Source organism: Chionomys nivalis, chromosome 14 (assembly GCF_950005125.1).
Source record: "Chionomys nivalis chromosome 14, mChiNiv1.1, whole genome shotgun sequence".
NCBI classification, from domain to species: domain Eukaryota; kingdom Metazoa; phylum Chordata; class Mammalia; order Rodentia; family Cricetidae; genus Chionomys; species Chionomys nivalis.
Window position 1 is genome coordinate 13,072,765 of NC_080099.1, and position 22,936 is coordinate 13,095,700.

Consider the following 22,936-nt stretch of genomic DNA (forward strand, 5'->3'; position numbering starts at 1 on the left):
CCATCCTATATTCCCAGCTAACTCCCGCCATCATGTGGGGGGAGACCAGGTCCTGATCCAGGGAGAACTGTGCAGTCTAAGTGCTATAGCACATGGATTCTGCTGCTGCTAGCTATGTCAAGGTTCCTGCATCTTCTGTAATGAGGGCTTTATCAGGGTGTGGCAGGGGGGGGTGGTGGTATACACCAAGTGCTAGTGACAATTGGGTGACTCAGGAAGGGAGACAGCTACCCTGGGTATGGAGGTATATAGTTCTATAGTCTTTCCCCCCAATCCCAGCCCTCCCTTCCTGTCTCTGTTCTTTCTTCCTGGTTGTTCCCCTTTAACACTAGGCCTACACGCTGGCTCGTATCACCCCGACTCTTAAGTGGGTGGAATCCTGCGGATGTGTGTAGCATAAGACCGTCCATACCTCTGAGTCATTTGCTGTGTTGGTTACACCCAATGGGAGGAGAGAGTCTTTATCTGCCTGGCTCTCCTCAGACTAAAATGATAGGACACTAATTATAACTCTCAGATCCTGGCCAGGGGCCAGGTGCAGTGCTGGGCACCAGCTCCACACATCCTCTTTGGGGTCGGGACCAATATCCTGGCAGTTATGGGCATGCAAAGGCTAAGGGGTGCCTGAATGGGACTGCTGTCCAGACGGGCAGCTGTGCAGAGCTGGGTCCTGCCACACTAGTGACCTGGTATCCTCGGGCTATTTCCTCCGAACTGAAGCATTCCCTCTTAAGACTTGGAAGCCCTGAATGTTTCGAAGACCTTCTCCAGGGTTACATAAATGTCAAGCACATGATGAGGGGTGGGGGAGTGGAGGGCCGCCGGGCAGGGTGTGCCCTCACCAGGCTAGGGTGGTCTTTTTAGTGATGAACCTGTCTTGAATCAGCAATTGTCCTCTGGCTCACCAGTTAGATTTTGATCTGCCATCCGTGTCCTATCTGAAATGAAGAGATGTCCAAGTGTCTGTGTCTCTTCAGAGAAACTCACACAGTATCTAGGGAGAGTCCTTTCTCTTCTCTGAGCCTCAGTTTCCCCACCCAGCCCCCATGGTTAATCATACTTCCTTCCTTTCCCACAGGAGATGCAAACACACAGACTTTTTCGGGCCTTGCCTGATTGACATCCTGGACTGTTTCAGAGATGCTGACTCCCCACCATTGACACTAGCTACCCAGCTAATGCATGCTGCCCCTGCTCTTCCTGGGCGGCCTAATCACTCACCGGGGTGCACTCAGAGGCCAGACAGTCATTTCTAGAGCAGAGGGAAGAGTTCCTCTTCCCAGCAATTGCATCTACCCATGACAGTTTGAGTAAGAAGGCAACAATTCCTAGGCCACTCTGGGATGTCACCAATGAGTCAATCTGGGGACTGGAAGCCAGGATTCCTGGATCCTAGTCTACCTGTGAGTTCTCCCCAGCAAAGGTCTTATCTCAGGGGAAGAGAAACAACTATTCGCCTCACCTATTCAGAAGAAGAATAAAGGCCATCGGTTCATTTCCCCAAGAAAAATGTACCAATCAGTAGCACAGCTCAGTGTACCAAACCTCAAGCCTTCCGTGGTACCCGACGCGGGCTCTAGGGTCGGTGTTACCCTTTCTCAGGACTTGGGCACATCCCAGCACCCTCTGGTCGCAGGACCCTTCACATGGCAAAAGTGAATGGCAGCCCATGTGCCTACCACTGAGCCTGCGTTGGGCCTCTTTTGGGAGGGGGCTGGTGGGAGGCACCTGAAGCTATCTCAGGTTATGTTCCCTGCACCTCTCTCCCAGCACATGCTAAGGGACCCCACTGGGGTGGCATCTTAGGAAGGAGTCTTACTAGTAAGCCTGTCCACACTGGCAGACTCTTTTATTAAGCCCTCTCTTGCTTTATTCTTAACTCAGAGAGGAGGACAGCGGGCATCATCTCCTTTCTTGGGATTCCCATGAGCATCTTAGGAAACTTGATAAGGGACCGTAACCCGTGGCGAATGGTGTGGTGGCCGAGCCCCAAGGACACTAAGGGTCTGCAGTTAGAGTGGATTCATAGACTTGACCATCTCTCTTGACAAGAAAGTGGGAGTTGGGTACCCGTAAATGAGACTCAGCTACTCATGGGGGTCACCAAGCTCCGCTGCTCACCTGCTGCTTCTGTGTGCCAGGCTTGGTCCAGCCTTACTGTCTCAGAGGGCTGCCCTGTCAGTTACATCAGCATCGATTCCTCTCCAACTGCATCCCCCTACAGGAGGAGGGGTCACTTTTTCCTTGCAGGAGGTTTTTCCCAGGTCCCTCCCCAGAAAGTTTTCCTTTAAAGCTTTTTGTTGAGGAGTTGATCCTGTGGTCACCCAATGTCAATTTCTGCCCACACAGAGAATCGGGTCACAACAGTTCTGGATTCAGGGTTTTCACTGGGTTTGGGTTTTTGAGATATTTTGGGTCTAGGATTTTAGGAGCTGTATGAGGTTGTCTCTAGGGAGTGCCATTTGCACATGGTGGGTTAGACCCGGGTTAAACCTTAGGAGCAGGGCTGGTGAGATGGCTCAGTGGGTAAAGGCACTTACTGTATAAATCTGACATCCTGAGTTCAATCTCCAGGTCTCACATGAAGGTGGAAGGAAATAACTGACTCCACAAAGTCATCAGACCTTCATACGTGTGCCGTGGTACAATTGTGCCAGCAGTCACATGACAGCACGCACACATACACAATAATAATAATTGCCCCACAAAACGAAGAGGGAGCTGCTGACCCTGAGGAGAACCCATGTAGATCATATTGGTGAGCCTGGTAGCAACTTTAACGCAGCAAGTCTTTGTGTGACTCCAGGCAGAAAGCAGGACTGGCGCCCTATGACAGACACTGAGTCGGGTACCGGATGACCTCTTAATGCCAACCTGCTTCTGCTGAAACTTCCCAGCAGACCAGCAGCTCAATGGAGCTGACTCAATGCCATGGCCAGTGTTTGGAGGCCCTGCAGAGTATCAACTGGCATGTAGTGGGCAGAGGCCAGTGCCAGGAGGGCCCTGCTGACAATGACCTGGACCCAAATGTCCACAGCATTGAGACTTAAAATCTCAGAGTAGAGACAGCTTCTCCATGGCTGAACAAGATGTGGCTTCTATTCCTATGGAGAAAGCACTAGGGACCTGGTAGGTGGCCGGTGCCAGCTAGAGGTGATGCCAGGCAGGACCCCTGTGAATAGTCAGTAGTCTGGCCACAAAGATATGTTGGTCCTTTGTAGAAATGGCTTACTGATCTCCACTCAAGAACCATGAGGTCAGTCAGGCCTAAGTGTAGCATAAATGGTTTTACCTCTCTGAAACTTCAGTCCCATCTGAGAAATGACTACAGGTTTTGGGGGTGTTGGGGAGAAGAAACGAATCAGTAGCTGGGAAATGTCAGCACCTCCCAGGTGTCTGCTTCCTGCTGAAGCCAACAGCAGAAGGTTTGGGAGGCGCTGAGCGGGCAGAGGGGTGAGTCTAAATTTAGATCTTCCAAAGCCACTCTGTAAATCAGAGCCCCAGGAATCCCAGAGAGGGACAGGTGGCACATAGCACCTCACCTCTGGTTTGCCTCCATCTGTTAGAAGGCTGCACAGGGAGAGAATAATAATTCACTGGATTTCTGGGAAACTGTCCACGAGAAACCAGGCAAGAGCTGGGGTTCCACTGTGAGGAGGCCTAGGCTTAGAGGTTTTTATTTGTGTTTATTGTGCAGTGTTTGCTGTGGAGCTGTGGGAGTCTGTGCTGCCCTTGGGGGAGCTACATGCTTTTGTCTTGCTGCCTGTCATCTGAGCACAGGTGAATAGGTTGACCTGTCTCGTACAGTGAATGCCAAGTCCTTTGGTTTGAGATCATATCTGGGGTTCTGAGTAGCTCTGAGCTGCCTCCTCACAGAGATGACCAGTCTTTGCTGCTGAACCTACTCCCCTCTCCAGGGACACATTTAAGTACCGACTGCCCCCCTCTGGGGGTGAATAGCCCTGCTTCTTGGCATATCATGCCAGAAGCGGACAGAGGATGTTTCCTAGCAAACTGCCTTGGGGACAGGCGTGGGTTTGCAGTAGATATTACAGAGGAACTGGAGAATGAAGCAGTTTCAGAAGAGATGAGTGACAGGAAACTCGGGTGGGAATGCTTGGATGAAGGCCTCCTGCATAGGCTGCTGACATTCTGAGAGGCAGTATTGGGGTGGCAGATGATACTGAATAGGTATTTGTAGAGTCAAGTGCAGGCATGGACTTGTCTGCACAGTTCGGGCTCATGGTAAGGGGACTCGTGGTAAGCATGCTGTGTACTCTCATAGCACATAGGGAGAGGCAGCCCACCCTCCAGGAAGCGTGCTGGAAAAAATCTGAAAGGCACAATCAGAGAAGCCAGGCAAGAATGAAAAGGGGTCTGTTGAGACATCCAGGAGGAAAACGATGTTGCTGGGATGGAGCCTTCCCACAGTGACATGTCTCCTATGTGCTGTAGCTGACAGCATGTTGGGAAGAGCACAGGGACAGAAACAGGACACACAAGGAAGGCAGTCCCCCCACAGCAGGGCAGGAAGAGGGACGGATTTAAAAAGAAATGAAGCCCTTCTTAATTATTCACGGATTATCTGCATTGCATCCCCAGTTGCCAGCAAGTCCTCCTTTGAGCTGTTTGTGAAGTCGGAGGGGCCATTCCAATCTCTGTTCACCACCCAGCAGGAGCTGGAAAGAGGAGGAGGTGTGGGCATCTATCGAGAGAGAGAGAGAGAGAGAGAGAGAGAGAGAGAGACAGAGACAGAGACAGAGACAGAGACAGAGACAGAGACAGAGGTAATTAGCTCCCTCTGCAGTACCCTTGGGGACTGAATGAGGCCCAAACGTAGACGTTATCTGGTTGCTGGAGATGGATAGAACCCTTTCCCTCTCCCTCTCTCCCTCTCTTTTCTCTCTCTCTGGGATGGAGGGGGGTTCCTTGAGTTAGGTATCCAGGAAGACTTACTACACACAGACCGTGGCATTGTGTGTGGCTAAGTCGCTCAGGTATTTGCATACCAATGGAGGGTATACCTTTAGCCAGGTGTCAGCCTCTGCTGGCACTACTAAGCCGGCTCTCACAAGGCCCAGTCCATCACCTGGTCACCTGAGAAGTGAGAAATTGTCAGAATCAGCCTCAGAGGGCTTGCTGTTGGCCTTTAGGGACACAGCGGGGCAGGAGTCAGTCGAAAACTTAGAAGCCTGGCCCTACCCAATAAAGGTGACTCCTAGTCACACAAGCCAAGGAGGACTCCACTGTCTGCACTCAGGACAATGAGACTCTGTCCACTCGGACCGTTCCCAAGTCAGAAGTTTTGTTAAGTCTATGATTGTTTTGCCTCTGGGCCCAATAAAACCTTCAGAGGGGAACCGCTGTAAATTTGACAGGCTGTCACAAGACTCCATCTCATGCAAGTGTGAAGAACTGACGGAAGGCAGCCATAGCTGCTGCCGTCTGTTAAGCACCTTACTGTGTTCCAGAGCCTTGGTAAATGTCCTTGTTCAGCAATCCTCAGAGGGCACAGGGCAGGGGGTAACGGCACGACTCAGGAGATGGTATGAGCAGGAGAGCCCACCGTCAGCTCCCCAGCACCCACGTAAAAGCCTGTATGTAACCCCAGAGCTGGGGGATCAGAGAGAGGAGGGTGACTGTGACTTGCTGGCTAGACACTAAGAGACCATGCCTGGGAGAAGAAGGTGGGGTAGTTACTGAAGAAGGCGCCTGGGCTCAACTGCTGGCATCCAAAAACACAGACATGTGCCCGCATGCACGGTCCTCAGTGGGGATCTGATTATCCACTAGTCTGCTCGTCTGTATGCCATACCCCCAAACACGCACCTGCACACACACACATGCATGCATGCATGCGTGAGCGTGCCCATGCTAGAATTTCTGAGCATTATGCTCATAGCTGTTTTACTTCACTTGTTATTTGTAGAGTCATACAGAGTTCAGATGGGAACGTCTACTCATGTGGGACTCTGCACCGTGTGAGACTTCCATAGATGAGGCGGGAATTAAGAATTGAGACTGGCCAGATTTCCTCTGTGCCACAAAGTCCTATCTTTGTGTACCCATGAGCTTTGTACAGTTGGGAAACAAGTCACACTCTTGAAGCCACTATGTTCCTTACTTCAGAGTTCTGAGTTGACCTGGCTAGGATTGGTAGTTTTTACCTACCACCTCATCTCCTATACCCGCAATTTAACAGCCATCAGAGGGAAATCGTCAGGTCAGATGGGACCAACTGCTTTAAGCACTTAGGTGCTTCGGTTCCTAGTGTTTCTGTCATAAAAAGATCAGGGCTGGCATGGCGAGCCAGCCCTGAGATAGCATTGGCTTTTGGGCAAACAGCCCCTTTTCTGTGAGTGACAGAACTGTGTTTCTGCCACCTATGTGGGAAGGAAGGCATACAAACCGCTATTAAATCTCAGTCCGAGACAAATTTTTCTCTTAAAGTATTCAAAGGCGCTTGCAAAATAAAGAAGGGACCCTCGTGGCAAAACAAGATTATTGTGCCCTCATTTTCATCTGTAACTCGTTCCTGTTGACTCTCAACCTTCCCAGCGAGGGCTGATGTGTCTGGAAAGCATAACAGACGAATCTTGCAAAGGTCAAAAGGGATGAGTCCCACCCCCAGTCTGCACACGTTAGCCCGAGGGAAGCAGGCGCTGACATAAAAGCCCTCCGCCTGATGGGTTTATCAAATCAACCCCGTCTTTTTCCTCTGCCAGGGCGCTGCTGCAAGCAGCATGGGGGTGCCTGGGCAGTGCAAAGCTGGAATCCCCTGAGCAAGCAGCGTTTCAGCTGGCTGGACAGATCAAATAACACTTGGGCTAGTTAACAAAAGACGCAAGCGGGAAGGTGTTGGAAGCCAGAGTGTGGAAATTTACCCAACATTGTTTCTTTGACAGGAAAGGGGACACTCTGAGAGATGCTGCTGCATTCCTGCGGTCCTACTGCACCCGGTGGAGCAGTCTCAGTCAAGGTGGCGTGGATGAGTGGGTGAAAGAGGATGTGCCCCCATCTGAAGCCTCTGGAGGGTCCTGGCCTGGCAGCTGAGTTCTTTTTGGACTTGGGGCAGCAGGTGTAGCTGCAGAGCTCGTGAGAGAGTGGCTTTCCTAGCTTTTACTCACCAAACTGGTTGGGGTTTGGGGACTCTAAAGGGAACTTGGGGAAAGATAACCTGGCAGAAATGGAAAGGAACCCCCAGAACCTTCTAGAATCTATTAACTGGATCCCCTCTTACTGCTCAGAGCACAGAGGGAGGCTGTGATCCGATTAAGCTTTGGACCCACTTAAGTAAAACAACACAGCTCAGCAAGCAGCTCCTGCATTTGAGCCAGACAGGAGGATTCAAAGGGAGAGAGTTGCTGCATATTTTACTCTGAGATCCAAGGAGATATAAGATAAGGACACTGGCTTTCCCTTCTAATAATGCCAGATCTGGAAGAAGCATGAACCATTTTAAGCATCTAAGAGGGTTCTTGAAGCATAGGAGTTGGTGGCAAACCCTCCCAGTGCAGGTAAGAACAGTTGCAGCATCCAGCTGAGCACGTCAGTGAGCAAGGACTTGGGGCTGTTCCTGTCCCCTGGCAGCAGTGACCTCACCAGGAGCAAAAGCGTCCCTCAGTTGTGAGATTTGACAGAATGAGGTGTGCCGGGGAAACAACTCACTGGAACTTGGCCTTTCCTGCCTGTCCCCACATCCCCCAAGAGGCCCCAGACCACTGAGTCAATGATGGCCGAGAAAGGTGACTGCATTGCCAGTGTCTACGGGTATGACCTTGGAGGGCGCTTCGTTGACTTCCAACCCCTTGGCTTTGGGGTCAACGGACTGGTGCTGTCAGCTGTGGACAGCAGGTCTTGCCGGAAGGTAGCCGTGAAGAAGATTGCTCTGAGCGATGCCCGAAGCATGAAGCATGCGCTCCGAGAGATCAAGATCATCCGGCGCCTGGACCATGACAACATTGTCAAGGTGTATGAGGTACTAGGACCCAAGGGCAGCGATCTGCAGGGCGAGCTCTTCAAGTTCAGCGTGGCCTACATTGTCCAAGAGTACATGGAGACTGACCTGGCCCGGCTGCTGGAGCAGGGCACGCTGACCGAGGAGCATGCCAAGCTGTTCATGTACCAGCTGCTGCGTGGGCTCAAGTACATCCACTCGGCTAATGTGCTGCACAGGGACCTGAAGCCCGCCAACATTTTTATCAGCACGGAGGACCTTGTGCTCAAGATTGGGGATTTCGGGCTGGCAAGGATTGTGGATCAGCATTACTCGCACAAGGTAAGACTGCCTGGAAAGGCTGCCCCCGGCGACCTGTGAGATCCTCAGGGATGCCCACAGCGTTCCAGAGGGTTTGTCCTTTCTACCTTAGAATCAGGAGACTGATGTTAGCCTGGGGGGAGGCGGAAGGTGCAAGGAAAGATCCATGGCTTGAAAAGTTGCTGGGTATGAGGGATCTAGCTCCTTGGCTTCACCACTTGACTCTGGGCTGTGTGTGTGAAAGGTCAGACTCGACAGACTAAACTTTCTTTTAGCCCGGAGCTCTGTGGCTTTAATACTGACTTTTTTCTATCACATCCACTGATCCTAAATGTTTGCATCATTGTGTCGTTTCCAGTACTGGCTGCTCAGGAGACCCCAGGAGGCTCTCCACATTAAAAGCATTATGCTCTGGTCTATCTTACCTACTCCTCTCAGCAGGGCTGGCCCATTATGGGTCTCTTCAGTCAGTGAAGAGTGAGCAATGGGTGGCAGGGGTGGAGGGGGTAAAGGGGGATACTAATCTGATAAACTAGCACTCACTACAGATCAGCTGATGTCTGCCCTCTTGGGTCCTTCCCTCTGTGGAGTCAAGTCATGCTTGAGATGGTTCTGTTAGAGTCCCCCATGGTGCATCACAACCATCCCAGCTGCACCGATAGTGACACACATCACCACCATTTGTTTCCAAGGCCCAGACCTCCTTCCTGACCCGCTGCATCTTCGAGAATAGCCTGTTCTCCTCTGCCTGACATGTTGCCCCTGTAAGGTGCGTGGGAGCCCCTCCTGAACATGTCACCGGTCACCCTGAAACAGCCAGTCTTCTAGCAAAATCTTTATCCTTTGATTTTTTTTTATTAGAATAGAACATCTCACAGGAAGTAAAGTACCCCATGAAATGTTAATAGCCAAGGGTGAGAGTAGCCATGGAAGATGAGGGTGACTCTGACCTTGGATATGGTTTTGCTCTATCTCTAGGATCTTCCTTGTTCCTCTTCTCTGTGCAGTAGGAAAGAGTAGCAGGCAAAGGAGCCACGACTCCCTGTTCACTGGCACCGGCTGGAACTTGACTCCTGCCTCAATTTCAGACCCCACAGAAACTCACTGCCTCTGGCTTCTCAGTGCCACATGTTCCTTCCCTACCTTAACCATGTGCTTGCCCTCTGCGCTCATCCCCGCAGCCCTGTCATCTGTCGAGATTGACAGCCGAGTCTGTAGGTGAGAAGCCCATGGCAAAGAAACAAAAGGTAGCTTCCTTCTCTGTCTTAGTAATACAACAGGCCGTTTGTTCCCTTCCCTTCTTGTCAGGGGCTATGATGTCATGCCATTGAACCACTGGTTTTAACCCTAAATAGTTTTCTCACAAAAATGGATCCAGAGCATCTACATTTCTATCTTGGATACATGTGTATGGGTGTTTGCCTACATATATGTCTGTGCACCATATGTGTGCCTGGTGCCTGAGAGGTCAGTAGGGGGCGTCGGGTTGTCAGAAAGATGGCTGCTTGGGTCAGGGTTTGCCATAGTGGCAGTTTTGTTTTATTGGAAACAGGGTCCAACTCTGTAGCCCAGGCTAGCCTGAATTGCAAATCAGTCTTCATGCCTTGACCTCCTTGGTGTTGGGATTACAGGCATTTCCCATCAATCTCAATTGTTGAAACAAGTCTTGGGATGCTGCATGGTATGAACCACCGCACAGTGTGAGGCGTTCAGGAGACGGGCTCACTATTGGTGGCGCTGTTTTGGACAAGAATCTCTCACCCCTGGATCCTCAGTTTCCCTCACTTTTGACAGAGCTGTGTCCTCTCTGCATCTCTGACTTGTAGATAAGAGTCAAAAATAACCATGAATGTAGAATCACTTGAAAGTTGGTAAAAACTACACTGAGATGAAGCACAGTGCAGGGGCCTGGGGCTGCAGAAGGACGGGGGTCACATGACTCTGCTTGCCATGTTCCTGCCACTTCCTGGTGGGACTTTCATTCTCCCCATGCAAAGGAATTCGCATGTTCTCATTTCATCTCCTTAAATGAGAGGGGGTGGCCTATATGAGGATAGAAACTGGAGCCAGTTACTAACCTGGTGTGTGTTCACATTGACCTGGCTGGTACCCCGGGGTCAGTGGGGCGCCACCTACTGTAGCCATTTGCCCTTATTCATTTTCTGTTCTTAGCTTGCTGCCCTCCTCTCTCTCCACAGATGAGGAAGGCTTTGTACTCGCTGCTTTTATTTATCCAATGTGCGCTGAAATCAGTTCACTTAATCCTCATAATACTGTGAGGCACTTAGGGCAAATGGGCCATTTGACAACCCAGAGAAGTGGCTTTATAACACAGCATGAGGCTCCCAGGGCTGACTGGTGGGAGGGGAGGAGCCCAAGGAACTGGGACCTTCTCACACACAGTGAGGGTTCTTCTTCCTGAAGCGCACTGAATTCTGGGTGGGAACTTCCTTTGAGGTCCTTCCTCTCTTTTAGCACTGACCACTTTCCACTCTACCTGGTGGGCATTTTTGTCTGGGTCTGTTCCCTCCCTGGCAGAGTCCCATGCTATTGGGGGGATGTTTCTTGTTCAGAATGGAATCTTACTGGTTCCTAAGATCTGGGCCTCAGCTGATATTGCTAGTTTTACTGGTCAGAGGGAAGGACCTTATGGCTAGGAAGCTAATGTGTTTATGGATTCCATGGTTGGAAAGTCTAACCCAGAAAAGGAACTCTACACTCTTGAGATGTGTGTTCCTGTCATGTGCACCTGTGCTTGCCAGTGTCCTTGGAGAAGGGTGTCACCAGGCCATCTGCTCTGTGAATGCTGTGTCTCTTGAAGAGGGTCATTACTTACCTGGACTTACCTTTTCCATATACTGATCCAGTCCAGGGCCAGAGTGGTCCAGCTAGAGACCTCTTGGCTATGCATAACCCACCTAGCAGTGTGTAGCAGTCAGGTCTTCACCCTTCCATCTTTATCCTGGGTAGATAGTGTCTCTTCCACTCCTGCAACCTTCATCTGCTACAGGACCTTCCTAGGGCCGGTACCCACTCTGCTGGTCTAGAGGAGATTCCAAAGGAAACACAATGTAGACAATCCTGCACGTCAACCCCACTGGTCAGCTCAATGTAGACAACCCTACATGGAGATTCTCTTCTTAGATGATCCTTGATTGGATCAAAAATGACAATTCAAACTAACCATCACAACTAGTGACTTGCTGCCAGCCATGTCCCACCTCCCCCACCTCCTAAAAAATGACAGACTCACCCAAGCCCCCAGAACACAACCCTCTAAGGGGACATTTCAGGTTCAAACCATGACAGTCATTATTCAGCTTACTGCATGGTTGACGGTTCCTTTTCCTTCCCTAGATGATGCCTGGAATAAGAGCTCCCTCCACAGGCTTCATGGCTGTCATTTCTCAGGTAGATGGATGAAAGGGGAAGAGCGTGCATAGCTTGTGACTGTGTTCTGTTGTTTTGTTTTATAAGCTCACTTCTCATATTTCCATTCTGCTGCAGCTTCCTTTTTCGTTGTGGGCTACTCTCTAAGCAGCTGGGTTTGGCCTGGAACTCCTGATATATCCTGCCCTGGCCTCAAACTCTGGATCCTCCTGACTTAGCCTCCTATGTGCTCTGTTACAGGTGTGCACCCCTCCACACCCTTCTTCCATTATGCTTCTCTCCTAGGATTCTTATTAATCAGCCGAAAGTGGGGGGGGGGGGTCAACATTCTTTCAGACGCTCTAGGGACTAACCCACTCACGGAGCTACTTGCCCAAGTAGATGTCATGATGAAACCAGGCCTAGTTTACTTCTGCTGAAGCATGGACTCATTCTTGTCAGTGTGGCCCTGGGAGAGTTGTGACACCCTTCTTGAGAGCATATCCATTCCTGATTTTTGAGTCCCTTTCTACTCATTTCCCCTACAGACCTTATTAGTTCTGTGTTATTTGTGTTAAGAAGTAGCTGAGTGATCTGAGTGTATTTTCCTTTGAATTTATCAGATTAGGAGATGAATGATCTCAAAGAGGTTAAAAAAAATGCTTAAGACTTCACTGAGCCCTAGGTAAACTCTAGGAAATGTTATCAACTCCCTGGAATGCAGACATGATCTATCCACTCACTGAGAGCCTCATTGTCGGAGTGAACGGGTCACCTGGAGCCTTCCAAACCTGCACAGGGACCTCTGGAGACCACCTGCAGGTCCAGCTTCCATGGGGTACGGGGGAAATACCCAGGTGAGAAAGGAGGAGGAAATAGGCTCATGAAAATTTGGGTAGCAAAAGGTCTTCCATTTTGGTAGGTCTCCGAAGCAACTGTGCCCTTCCTGCTAGGCTGGTGCTTTGAGCCCCAAACCTCTAGCTACTTTCTAGTCCCCTGTCTTCTTACCTCATTCTTGACCTGAAAGCTTTCCCTTTACCTGCCTATCTCCTGGCAGTTCCCTACAAACCAGCTATAGCTTGGTGGGGTCTCTAAGGGAGGTTACAAGAGCAGCATCAGCCAATGCTTGGCTCTCAGAGGCCCCATGGGAATCTCTTGCCCCTGATCCTGTAAGAGCCATTGATGCAAAGAAATGAGGTGTCTTGCTTGTGGATGGAAGCCAGTGCTTGTGATACAGCCCATAATGTTTAGCCCTGCAGTTCTTAGACCAGCCTGGAAGACCATGTACCTTAACTGGAGGGCTTGATCACGGTGGGGCTGTGAGGCGCACGCAGCACAGCTCTGGAGATCCTCAATTACATTTCTTCAGAAATCACTTGTTCCCCCATGGTACCATTTGACCAAAAGTTACACAAACCAGGAACCTAAACAAAAGGATCCCTGTGTGTTTCTGCTTGATTTTAACAGTTGGGAGATATGAACGGTGATTTTTTTTGGAAAACACGTACTTCTTCTGGCGTAAACTACTTCAAAGATGTTATTTAAAAAACAAAACACTGGTTTCACAGTTGGATAGGAACGAGTGTTTGAAGGCTCGGCAGACTGCTGTAGTTTGTTTAAGGCCGTGATTCATTTGTGGCCCCGGAGGAGCCCATGAGACTAAGCACAGTCTGCAGCCTGGGAACCCTGCCAGGGACAACTGGAAGCCAAGGCTGCATTCATGGTGCTGGTTTAGTGTCACCTTGCCTCTTCCCCTATCTGTTCTACCTGCCTGTGATGACCTCTGCCATCTTCCCAAAAAGATACTCAGAAAGTGTCTTCCTTCTAACATAAACCCTTGAAACTGAACCTAGGAAGAATGGTCACGTTGGTGGCTTTAAGAACGTCTTTGCAATTAGGAGAGCACCTTCTGGGGTCTCATTGCTTGCTTACATCCCAGATGGTCTCTGCTGGGAAAACAGAGGATGGGAAAGACCCACCCAGGACCCCACAAATGACTAGGGTCCATCACACTGGTACCATGAGGGACCCAGACACCCACAGAGGCCATGGGAAAATGGACATGTAAAAGGACACCTTTCTAAGGGACCAACTGGCAGAGAAGGTTACTTTCTTCTTAAGCTATTAAACATGTTATTCCAAATCAGTGGAGCCGAAAAGATGTATTTAAAAGACTATGGAATATCCTTTTTAAAGAGGAAAAATATGACTAAAGGGATTAGAACCGAGGTTGTCCTGAAGAGTAAGTGTCTGGATGCTCAGGCAAACTTGGAAAACTAATTTTCTGGGCTCTCAGGGCCACCTTGCTCCCTTTCACGGTAGAAGTCCTGGGAAACAGGTACCTCAGCCTTGTGGTGTCCTCTGCCCACTACACCCAGGCCCTCCTGAAAGCAACCCCACCGAGCTCCAGGGAGTATTTAACAATTACTTCACCACAAGCAGTGATCAGTCAGGACTAAGCTCTTCAGAGTCCTGAGGTCAGGTCCCCAAAGGTGAATTGCTGGTAAGCATGGCTGAGCAAGGGAGTAAGGGACTTACGGTACCAGCTATTTACCAACCAGTCTGCTGTTTTGTCATGCTCAAATGGTACACAGCATCTATACATTGCTGCTGTCTCCTCAAGTCCAAGTTCATCTTCTCAAGTATGCTTGGGGGTGGATTCTCCCTGGGGAGGAAACAGCTGACTAAATGGTTCAAGGGAATTCATGGCTCCTCCTCTGACCTCCCTTCTGTGAACACCCACCTGGCACTCACCTGTCAATCTGGGCTCCCCGATGCTATGACAAGCACAAAAAGTTCAGAGTCCAGAACACTCAGCCTGCCAATGATGCTGAGAAGCATCCCATAGAGTACAAGGCTGGCGGGTGGCAAGTTCTTTATTCCTGGAACAAAGGTTGATGTTTCCTGGATTCAAGATTCAGGTATTTTTGTCCGTCATTAAGAACACCACCCCTCCTCTCTCTCTGCTTTCTGTCAGTTTTTACAGAAAAATGAGATGTTTTTCCTTCCTGTTGCTAGTCCCCTGTATGTCATGTGCTTTTCCCTCTGGCCACTTTCAAGATTTTTCCTTTGCTGTCTTAACTGTCAGCAGCTGAAACATGGTCTTTATTCAGCCTTTGCTGCGTTGGACCGTTGGGGACAGCGGTCTAAAACAGAAGGTTCTGAGTGTGGGAACTGTGCCTTCTCTGACTTTAATGGCTCCCATCTAAATCAGGATCGTACAGCTGAGGTGGAGACCAGCGCTTTTCTCGAGCACAATTTGCAGTCCCCCACCTCACCCAGAGTGACAACACCAACTTGTCATTGTGCCCCTGGAAATGCCATAAGCAGTGACAGCTCCGGTCCCACACACTGCTCCCTCATGTCCAGTCCACATAAACTACCATTTACCCCTACAGAGTCTCAGATGTCCCCAGTCATTGAGTTCTCCAGGAGAGTCAGTCAGTCGCTCCCTCCTTGCGCCCTCCTCTTATCCACACTCTTGAGTTGCCTGTTTGCATGCCTCTTCCCAGATCCCCCAGGGGACCCTTGGATTAAGGATACATCTCATTCATGCCCATTTTTCTGGCATTTAGCACAGTATCTGACCCACAAAAACGTGCTCAGGAAATGCTGGTCGACTAATGTACAAGCCATGCCTCTGTTTTCTGTTAACCAGAGTGTGGCTCTCCAGCGTCTCCGGATGACGCTTAGCTTATCCTAAGGACAGCGTTCAACTATTTAACCTCCCCTGCCCTGTCGCTTCCACAGCCTTGCAGTCTGGGGCCCCTGTCTCTTGTTACTCGGTGCTCGCTGGTGTTAAATGACTCATCCTCAGATTGTCTGTAATAGGCACTACCGTTCAGCAGATGGGGACACTGAGGCACAACAGTCACCCAGGTAGTCTCACTTCCAAGCCCAGCAGAGGTGGCTGCAGAGGACACATGTTCAGTCCCCGACCCCCTGTAAGTCATTTTCAGCTGACTGCCCTCCAGGGCCCACACCATCCTACCTGCCCTCTCGTTGACCCCCCTCTTCCTGTCAGAACCTTTCTGAAGTTCCATGAAGAATAGACCCTAGGCGATTCCATCGGCCCAGAGTGAGTGTGAGGTCTCTGCTCTGTAAACGACACCCCACTCCTGCTCCTGTGAGTTCTTTGCCAGTGTGTCATCCTAAGGGCTCACAGTGGGCTGTTGGCCAATTAATTTATGTTAGTTCCATATTCTCTATTTTAAATTTATGTGGTTGGGTTTTTGTTTGATTTTGATTTTAAGCTCAAGCACGGGTTGTGACCTTTGCTCCTGATAGAGCTCATCTTCTTGGCTCAGAGAGATCTTTGTGAATCTTTATTCTATCATCCAACTTTGTCCTTCACAGCTTCATAATATATTTAAGGACTTCGTCACCTACACCACTAATTAAAATATGCATAAAGAGAATAGACCAAAGGCCCAGCCTCATGGCCACTGGGCTCCTCTGGCCTGTGAACCACACAACCAGGTACCCATTTACATAATTATTTAGCCATTTAACCCACATTTTTAAAACTTGTCCACAAAGATGTAGAGGATGTAGCTAGAGGAGGAACAGTCTCTTTATTGAGGCTCAGGGGCACTGTTCTCAGATCTCTCGTGTTCTCCCTCGGTACAATTTAAGCTCCCTCTGAAGTAAAATAAAGCTGCATGGCCGTCTGCAACACTTTAGCCCCTAGACACGCTCAGTACGGGTGTTGGCCGACATTACTGTTTTAAGAAAAATGGATGCGTGAAAACTCTAAACTTCAAGAAATCATGTTTATCCCCACAATGGTGTGTCACGCAACTGTTTTCAATGGTGTTAAAGGCGTTTTAGAATCACAGAAAAGCCTTATATAGTGATGAGCTTAAAAGGTAAGACAGTGACTAGCCAGATGGCTCAGAGCGGGAAACTTCTTGCCCGGTTGGAGCAGGGCTGGCTCCCTGAAGCCCAGGTGAAGGGAGATGAGAACACAGCCCACGAAGTTGTCTTCTGAGCCCCACAGGAGCACCATGGCGTGGGCACCACGTGCACACACATAATTTAAAAAGCAGTGCACAGGCCTGGCGGTGGAGGCGCATGCCTTAAATCCCAGCACTCGGGAGGCAGAGGCAGGTAGATCTCAGTGAGTTTGCAGCCAGCCTGGTCTACAGAGTGAGTTCCAGGACAGCCAGGGCTACACAGGGAGACCTGTCTAAACAAAATACAAATACACAGAACTGTATAGGGGATATGATCATAGCACCTGAGAAAAAAGGAAGAAATATACATTAAAAACAGGCTACAGGAGCTGAAGAGAGGGCTTGGTAGTTAAGAGCACTGGCTGACTATCCAGGGGACCCCACCCCCCCTGCCACCTGTATGCACATGACATACACTCAGACACATACCCAAAAATTTAAATTTTTAAAATAGACTACAAATAGAAACTCCAAGATGTTAATGGCAATTGATGTTTATATTTTTGTTATAGTTTCAAAATTCCCCAAATTGTAGGGTGAGACTATGCATGGCTTTGTGAGAATGAGTTTTCCCAGTGAGTGTTCAGGAAATTTGACACAAAAGTAAGTTCACTGAAACTGCATTCATTATGGGAAAAAAAAACCTGTTTAATCCGATCCTTCAGTTACCCAAAGAGAATAGCTATGTCTACTCTGGCCCAGGAGCCTGGGAAAACTGACCCTCAGCCATGTTCACTGGGATGAGCCTTACCTCCCCGCCCACCCAGAGTGGCAGTCCTGCTTCAGCTTCTGAGGGAACTGAACAAGTTTCATGGTTCCCCGCCCCCACAATCCCTGCCAGGAAGCAGGGCAGCTCTCTTTGGTAGAGTAAGCAGGTGTTAGTGGGTACCTCCTGAGCCTGCCTGTGGCTGGCTCCATCCCCAGACTCCGTCCGCTTACTGGAGTGAGGGAGACACCAGATGATGTGTGAAATGTTCAGTCTTGTCAGGCATCTGGAAAGTACCCAACAGATAGCGGCTGCTGCTTTAACTGAGACTCTTAATTGGGCCTTAGACACCGGACTTTCTACCACTCATGGTGAATTGGGAGTGGGGTGAGGTGTGTGTGTGTGTGTCGCCCTTGTTTCTCTTCTAGGGTACAAAGGCATGCGGAAGGGTGGGAATGAGCGAGAACACCTTGGAGTGAACTTGTTGCAGTAGGTTGAGGAGGAAGTACTGGGTTTATGAATAGGGAGGCCCTCAAAAGGAGGCCACAACAGGAGGCCCTAAATGTTAACACTTTTGCAGTTTGGCTAAAGGCTGGTTCTAGTTTGAAGGTTACATGTGGGATTGTAGCCAGAGTCCTTAATAATGAGTAGGCTTTGGGCCAAATCATGAGAATAGACACTGGCAGCGACCAGTGAGAGCAGGCAGTGGACACCAGCAGTGACCAGTCAGTGTGGGCAGTGGACACCAGCTTTGACCGGTCAGAGCGGGCAGTGGACACCGGCAGTGATCAGTCAGAGCAGGCAGTGGCTTCAAGTTCCATCACACTGCTTTCTCTACTTCATTGTCCCCACTGGAAACTTACTGAGACCCAGACCCTGGGAACATAGATTTCCACAGAGGAACCAGCGGTCCCTGCTCCAACACATAGCAGGTTGTAGAAAGCCACCTGTTCTGGTCTTCCTTGCAGTAGGACTGTGCTTCAGATTTGTCTGTAAACTTTTTAAAACATGGTATACTGTTCCCTGTATAATTGAATGACTTTAGAATCATTTGTGTATCTATTGCTAGAATTTATTTTAGAACATTTCATTGTCCCCCAAAATAACTGTTCCCCCAGTTGCCACCTCCTTCCCCAAGTTCCCATCACGTACTCTAAGCAGTCACGCATGTTTCTGTATCCATAGAGTCGACCTTGCTGGATATTTCATTTAGCCATATATGACCCTTTGACCTTTAGGGTCAAACTTCTTGCATTCAGCAGAGTGCCATCAGATTTATTCAGTGGTAAAGCAGATATGAGAGCTTCGTTTGTCTTTATTATCTAATAATAATCTATATCAGAGCTGTCTCATAACCCTCCATTGATGGAGATGTGGGTTCTTTCTGTTGGGGCTATTATAAGTTATACCAGCGTGGGCGCTCATGTACACGTTCTTCTATGGACATGTTTTATAGAGCGACGTCATTGGATCTTGTGTTTCTGCCAGAGGAACTGTCATTATCAGACTCCATTACAACATTGTAGCCCATAGACAAGGTGTGAGGGTTTGTTCTCTCCATGACCTCAAACTTCATTTTTCCCTAGTCCTCCAGCAAGTGTGAGTAGGATTTCACTGTGGTTTTAACTTGAATCCATCCATGGTTAACGGTGCTGAGCCTCCTTGGTGTGCATTCAAGCCTTTTACATGTCTCTGTGTATCTTGAGATCTTTCCCTTATTTTAATTGGGTTATATTATTAATATTAATTTAGAACTTGGAGAGGCTTCAGATATTCTAAATTCAAATTCTGTGGCTTGTTGCTTAGCTTTCTTTATACCATCCTTAGAAGTACAAATGTTTTCAGGCTGGGTGTCCAGCTTGGTGGGAAAGCTCTCTGGCCCTGGCATGCTCAGGTCCTGGATTTTACCCTCAGTATCACAACAGAAAAAGAAAACAGGTTTCCATTTCAGCAATATCCATCTTGGTTTTTTTCTGTTTGTTACTTTAGTTTATGGTGTCTTAACCAGGAAGCCATTGCCAGTCCTGTGTGCTTCCCTCTCCCAGGCTATGTTTAGGGAGGATGCCAGGTTTAAAAGTGTGACTAAAGCCACGTCTTAAGCAGGGCTCCAGACAGGACAGTGACCCTCGGCTCCAAGCTCTGTATAGAACATTGTCTCTGTGCTAAGTGTCTGATGCCTCCAGTGAGTCCTACCAGAGACCCAGCAGGTCAGAACCCTAACGAGAGCATCCACAAATAAGAGTCGATCAGGAGTCCCTAGCATTGTTTCATAGATACATGGCTGTCACAACCAGGTAAAAACTCTGAACTCAGCTATGTACCCAGAGAGACTTCTAGAAAAGGAAATGAGGGGAGGGGACAGGAGGGGAAGAGAAAGAGGAGAAGAGGAGTTAGAAAGATGCCAACATGGTGGCCATCTTGCATAGCTCCTAACGTTCCAAAATGTGATTTGCCTGAGTTAATGGCAGAGTCAGCTTTGTGGAGGGTAGCAAGGAACAGCAAAATAAAAACAAGTCTCTTTAGGAATTGTTGGACTTTCTTTTAACATCAAAATGGTTTCTAGTCTGAACCTTCATAGTCCAAGCTGCCAAATGTAATTTAAGGTTCCCTGTTCCTACCTGTGGGCTTGTGCCATAATAAACTAAAATTCAGAACGTCCGGCAAGAGAAGGAAGTCGTTCAGTCATAGCAAATTAAATTCTGTTCCTGAGGTGTTGTGTACCAAGGCCGGAAATTGAATGAGGACATTTGAAAGATATTTCGAGCGACGGGGTTTGAGACAAAGTCTTTTTTATTAACCCTCATGTGGCCAGAACTTTGCCCCACCCTCTGAACAGCTACCAAAGCTTTGCCTACCATATGTTCTTTGCAGAATTATACTTTTGAACAATAGCTGTTCTCAGATGTGGCTCTGGCTTAAACAGATTAGATCTACATGGTTTGTACTTAATCACATTGCCAAATGTGGGGCACCTGTTGTTACATACCTTTAGCTGGTTTTGCAAACAGGCCACCAGTGCCCTCTACGCCCCTGTACTGCAAGGTTTGTGAGGTGTCCCTCCATCCAGCGTGGGCCCTCTTGATTCACCTGCTCTGGGAAGTGAGACTTCACTGAAGTCCCAATGTGCATGGATAGGGTCCTCAGGAACCTTGGATGTCTGGAAGAGTTGGAAGCAAGGTTCACTGGAGATTGCAGATTCTGGGCTGTGGGACCACAGAGTAAGGCCCAATGAGGTCAGGTCTACATGTGCCCAGATAGCATGCAGATGGAGACAAACTTCCCTGAAACATGCATTCTCCAGATAGGACATATCTCCCAACACCCCACCTTAGTGCCTGCATCCATACCTTGCTCTCTCTCATTTCCAACTCCCCACCCACACACACCTACTCCCAAAACCTACTCTAGACTTCAAGAAAGGGGAGGGGCTAGTGCCAGCCATTTATATTTTGGAGATACTTACAATGTAACTTTTACTTTTGCTATGAAAGGGAAGGTTGCAGCCCAAGAAAGATCCCTTGGGTATTTACCAGAAGGCGGGGGTTGTATTTTTCAAGAAACCTTTTTGTCCTTGCTGTAGGAATCACAGGACTCGTCTTTATAATCTAGATCGTGAGTATTTCACCTGAACATCCCCGCAGGGCCACACTCACCCCTTGTGGCGCCCTCTGCCCTTGGCCTGATGATGTATATGAGACCATTCAGGTCAGCCCACTATACACAAGAGAGGATTTCCTTGGGTTTTGCTGGGGAGGATCCTGGAAGTTTAATGCTGAAGCAGTTGAAAGGATATATGCCCCAGTTCCATTCCTTAGGAACTCCATGCAGTTGGACGGACTGTGAACCTTCTCTGACCTGCCTTTCTTAACCTATCAAAGGCAAACAGCATCAACCGTATAGGATTACAGCGCTAAACAGAGTGCTCTGTACCATGCCTGGAGGGGGTAGGCAGTAAGCCAGAGCTCCTCCAAGATCTTACTTTGGATGGGAAAGACTAAGGAACACATGAAAGAAAACTGAAGGAGAAAAATAAGCTAGAAGCTGGGCCTCGGGAACTTGGGACAAAGATACTGCTTCTGCCTGTCCCAGATTGACCAAGTGTCCTCCTATTGGGGCTCCTCGGGAGAGGAGAACTATTTGAAGGAGTGGGTGGAGTTCAAGTTCTATATTCCTGAGTAGAGACAGGAGCTCCAGGCAGGAAAAGGTTAAAATATTCTACACAGGGTGACAACATAGAGGTGGTTAGTTGTCAAACTTAACAAACCGAGTTTGTTAGGGTCCCACATAGTAGGAAGAATTGACTTTCCAAAGCTGTCCTTCCTATACCTGTAAACCATTGCATAGACTGCAAGAAAAAAAATGTTTCTCTCTCTCTCACACACACACACATTTTTTAAAGGCCCTAAGCAGAGCACAGCACGTCTACATCCAGTGTGCCCTACTTACACACACATTTATTATCCACTTGTCACATCTCGCAATGGGAACCAGCAGAGACACTCTGAGCAGAGAAAAATGGCAGCAGATTGTCTGACAGGTAAGGAGACAGAGTGTGGAGGAGCAGATGAGTCGCCAGACCCAGCTCCCAGGCCAAGGAGAGACAGAGACTATGGGCCATTCTCCCTTGCTCCTCCACAGCGTTTCCCAGAGCTGCACTAAGATCTAGATTTTAGCCAATGTTCCAAATCTTGCCCCTTCAGAAGGTAGTGAGCTATGTTCAGTGCATTTAAAGAAGCCAGTTGAGAAGCTATGATGTGATGGCCATGGCCCCCAGTACATGCAAATATCCCTCACCCTTTATTTCCATTTGGTTCTCAATAGTACAAGAAGGGCCCGTGTTATTAGGCCCATTTTACAGAGGAGAAAAATGAGGCCTCAAATGGCTGAGACTTTCCCAGTCTTAGAGAACTCGAGAATGGTGATCTGAAATTGACTCTGAGGCTTCTGTCCTGAAGTACAAATCCCTCCCTCCAGATATTTCCAAGCATAGTACTTGGCGTGCTGGGTCTGTGCGAGGCCACTGGGGTTATGGCAGGGACACAGCTTCCCACCTCTAAGCAGTGTGTGTTTGGTGTTCAGGATTCACATTCTCCAGGGAACCCCTCACCAGGCAAGTGTTAAACTTTCACTTCTTCACCATCTACCCCAGGTACTCAGCATCCTCAGACTACCCAGGGTCCTTGGTGACCCCTTTCATGAGCCAAACATGTCCCTCTCCCTCACATCACAAGCCCCCCCCCCGGGATTCTGGGCCCTCAGTGTCCCACCGAGAGCCCTCTGGTGCACCTCTAAGATGGCATTCTCCTAACAGAGCCAGCTCTTTCACACTGTGCCTTCTCCATCCAACACAGCTCTGCCTTAAGCACTTCATAGTAGGCTTAGACTGAAGATAAGCAACCACGCTTTCCATTCTCTCTGTTGCTCCATCCGATGCAGGGCAGGTGAGCTCCTAAGACAGAGTCTAGACTACAGTCCTAGCAAGTGGGCAGATAGCTCGTGGGAGTGTCAACATCACACATACACTGTAGATAGTGTATCCCCTATGTGATGAGCACCCTGAGGACCTGGCCCTTGAAGTGACCTTTATGGGTTCTAAGGACTTAAATAAGCACAGAGAGGGAGCTGCCTTCTAGGCAGGGGCAATTACAA

The 22,936-nt window shown here is 49.0% G+C and overlaps 1 protein-coding gene across 5 annotated transcripts in view; it reads left to right on the forward strand.

Moving 5' to 3' along the window:
* Mapk4 (mitogen-activated protein kinase 4) overlaps nucleotides 1-22,936 on the forward strand; it is a 130,125-nt gene that overhangs the window by 79,484 nt on the left and 27,705 nt on the right. For all 5 annotated transcript variants that reach the window (XM_057789234.1, XM_057789231.1, XM_057789233.1 and 2 more), the window contains exon 2: nucleotides 6,906-8,278. In XM_057789234.1, coding sequence (XP_057645217.1) covers nucleotides 7,730-8,278 — 549 coding nt within the window. In that variant the 5' untranslated portion in view covers nucleotides 6,906-7,729. The remainder of the gene's footprint in view (nucleotides 1-6,905; nucleotides 8,279-22,936) is intronic.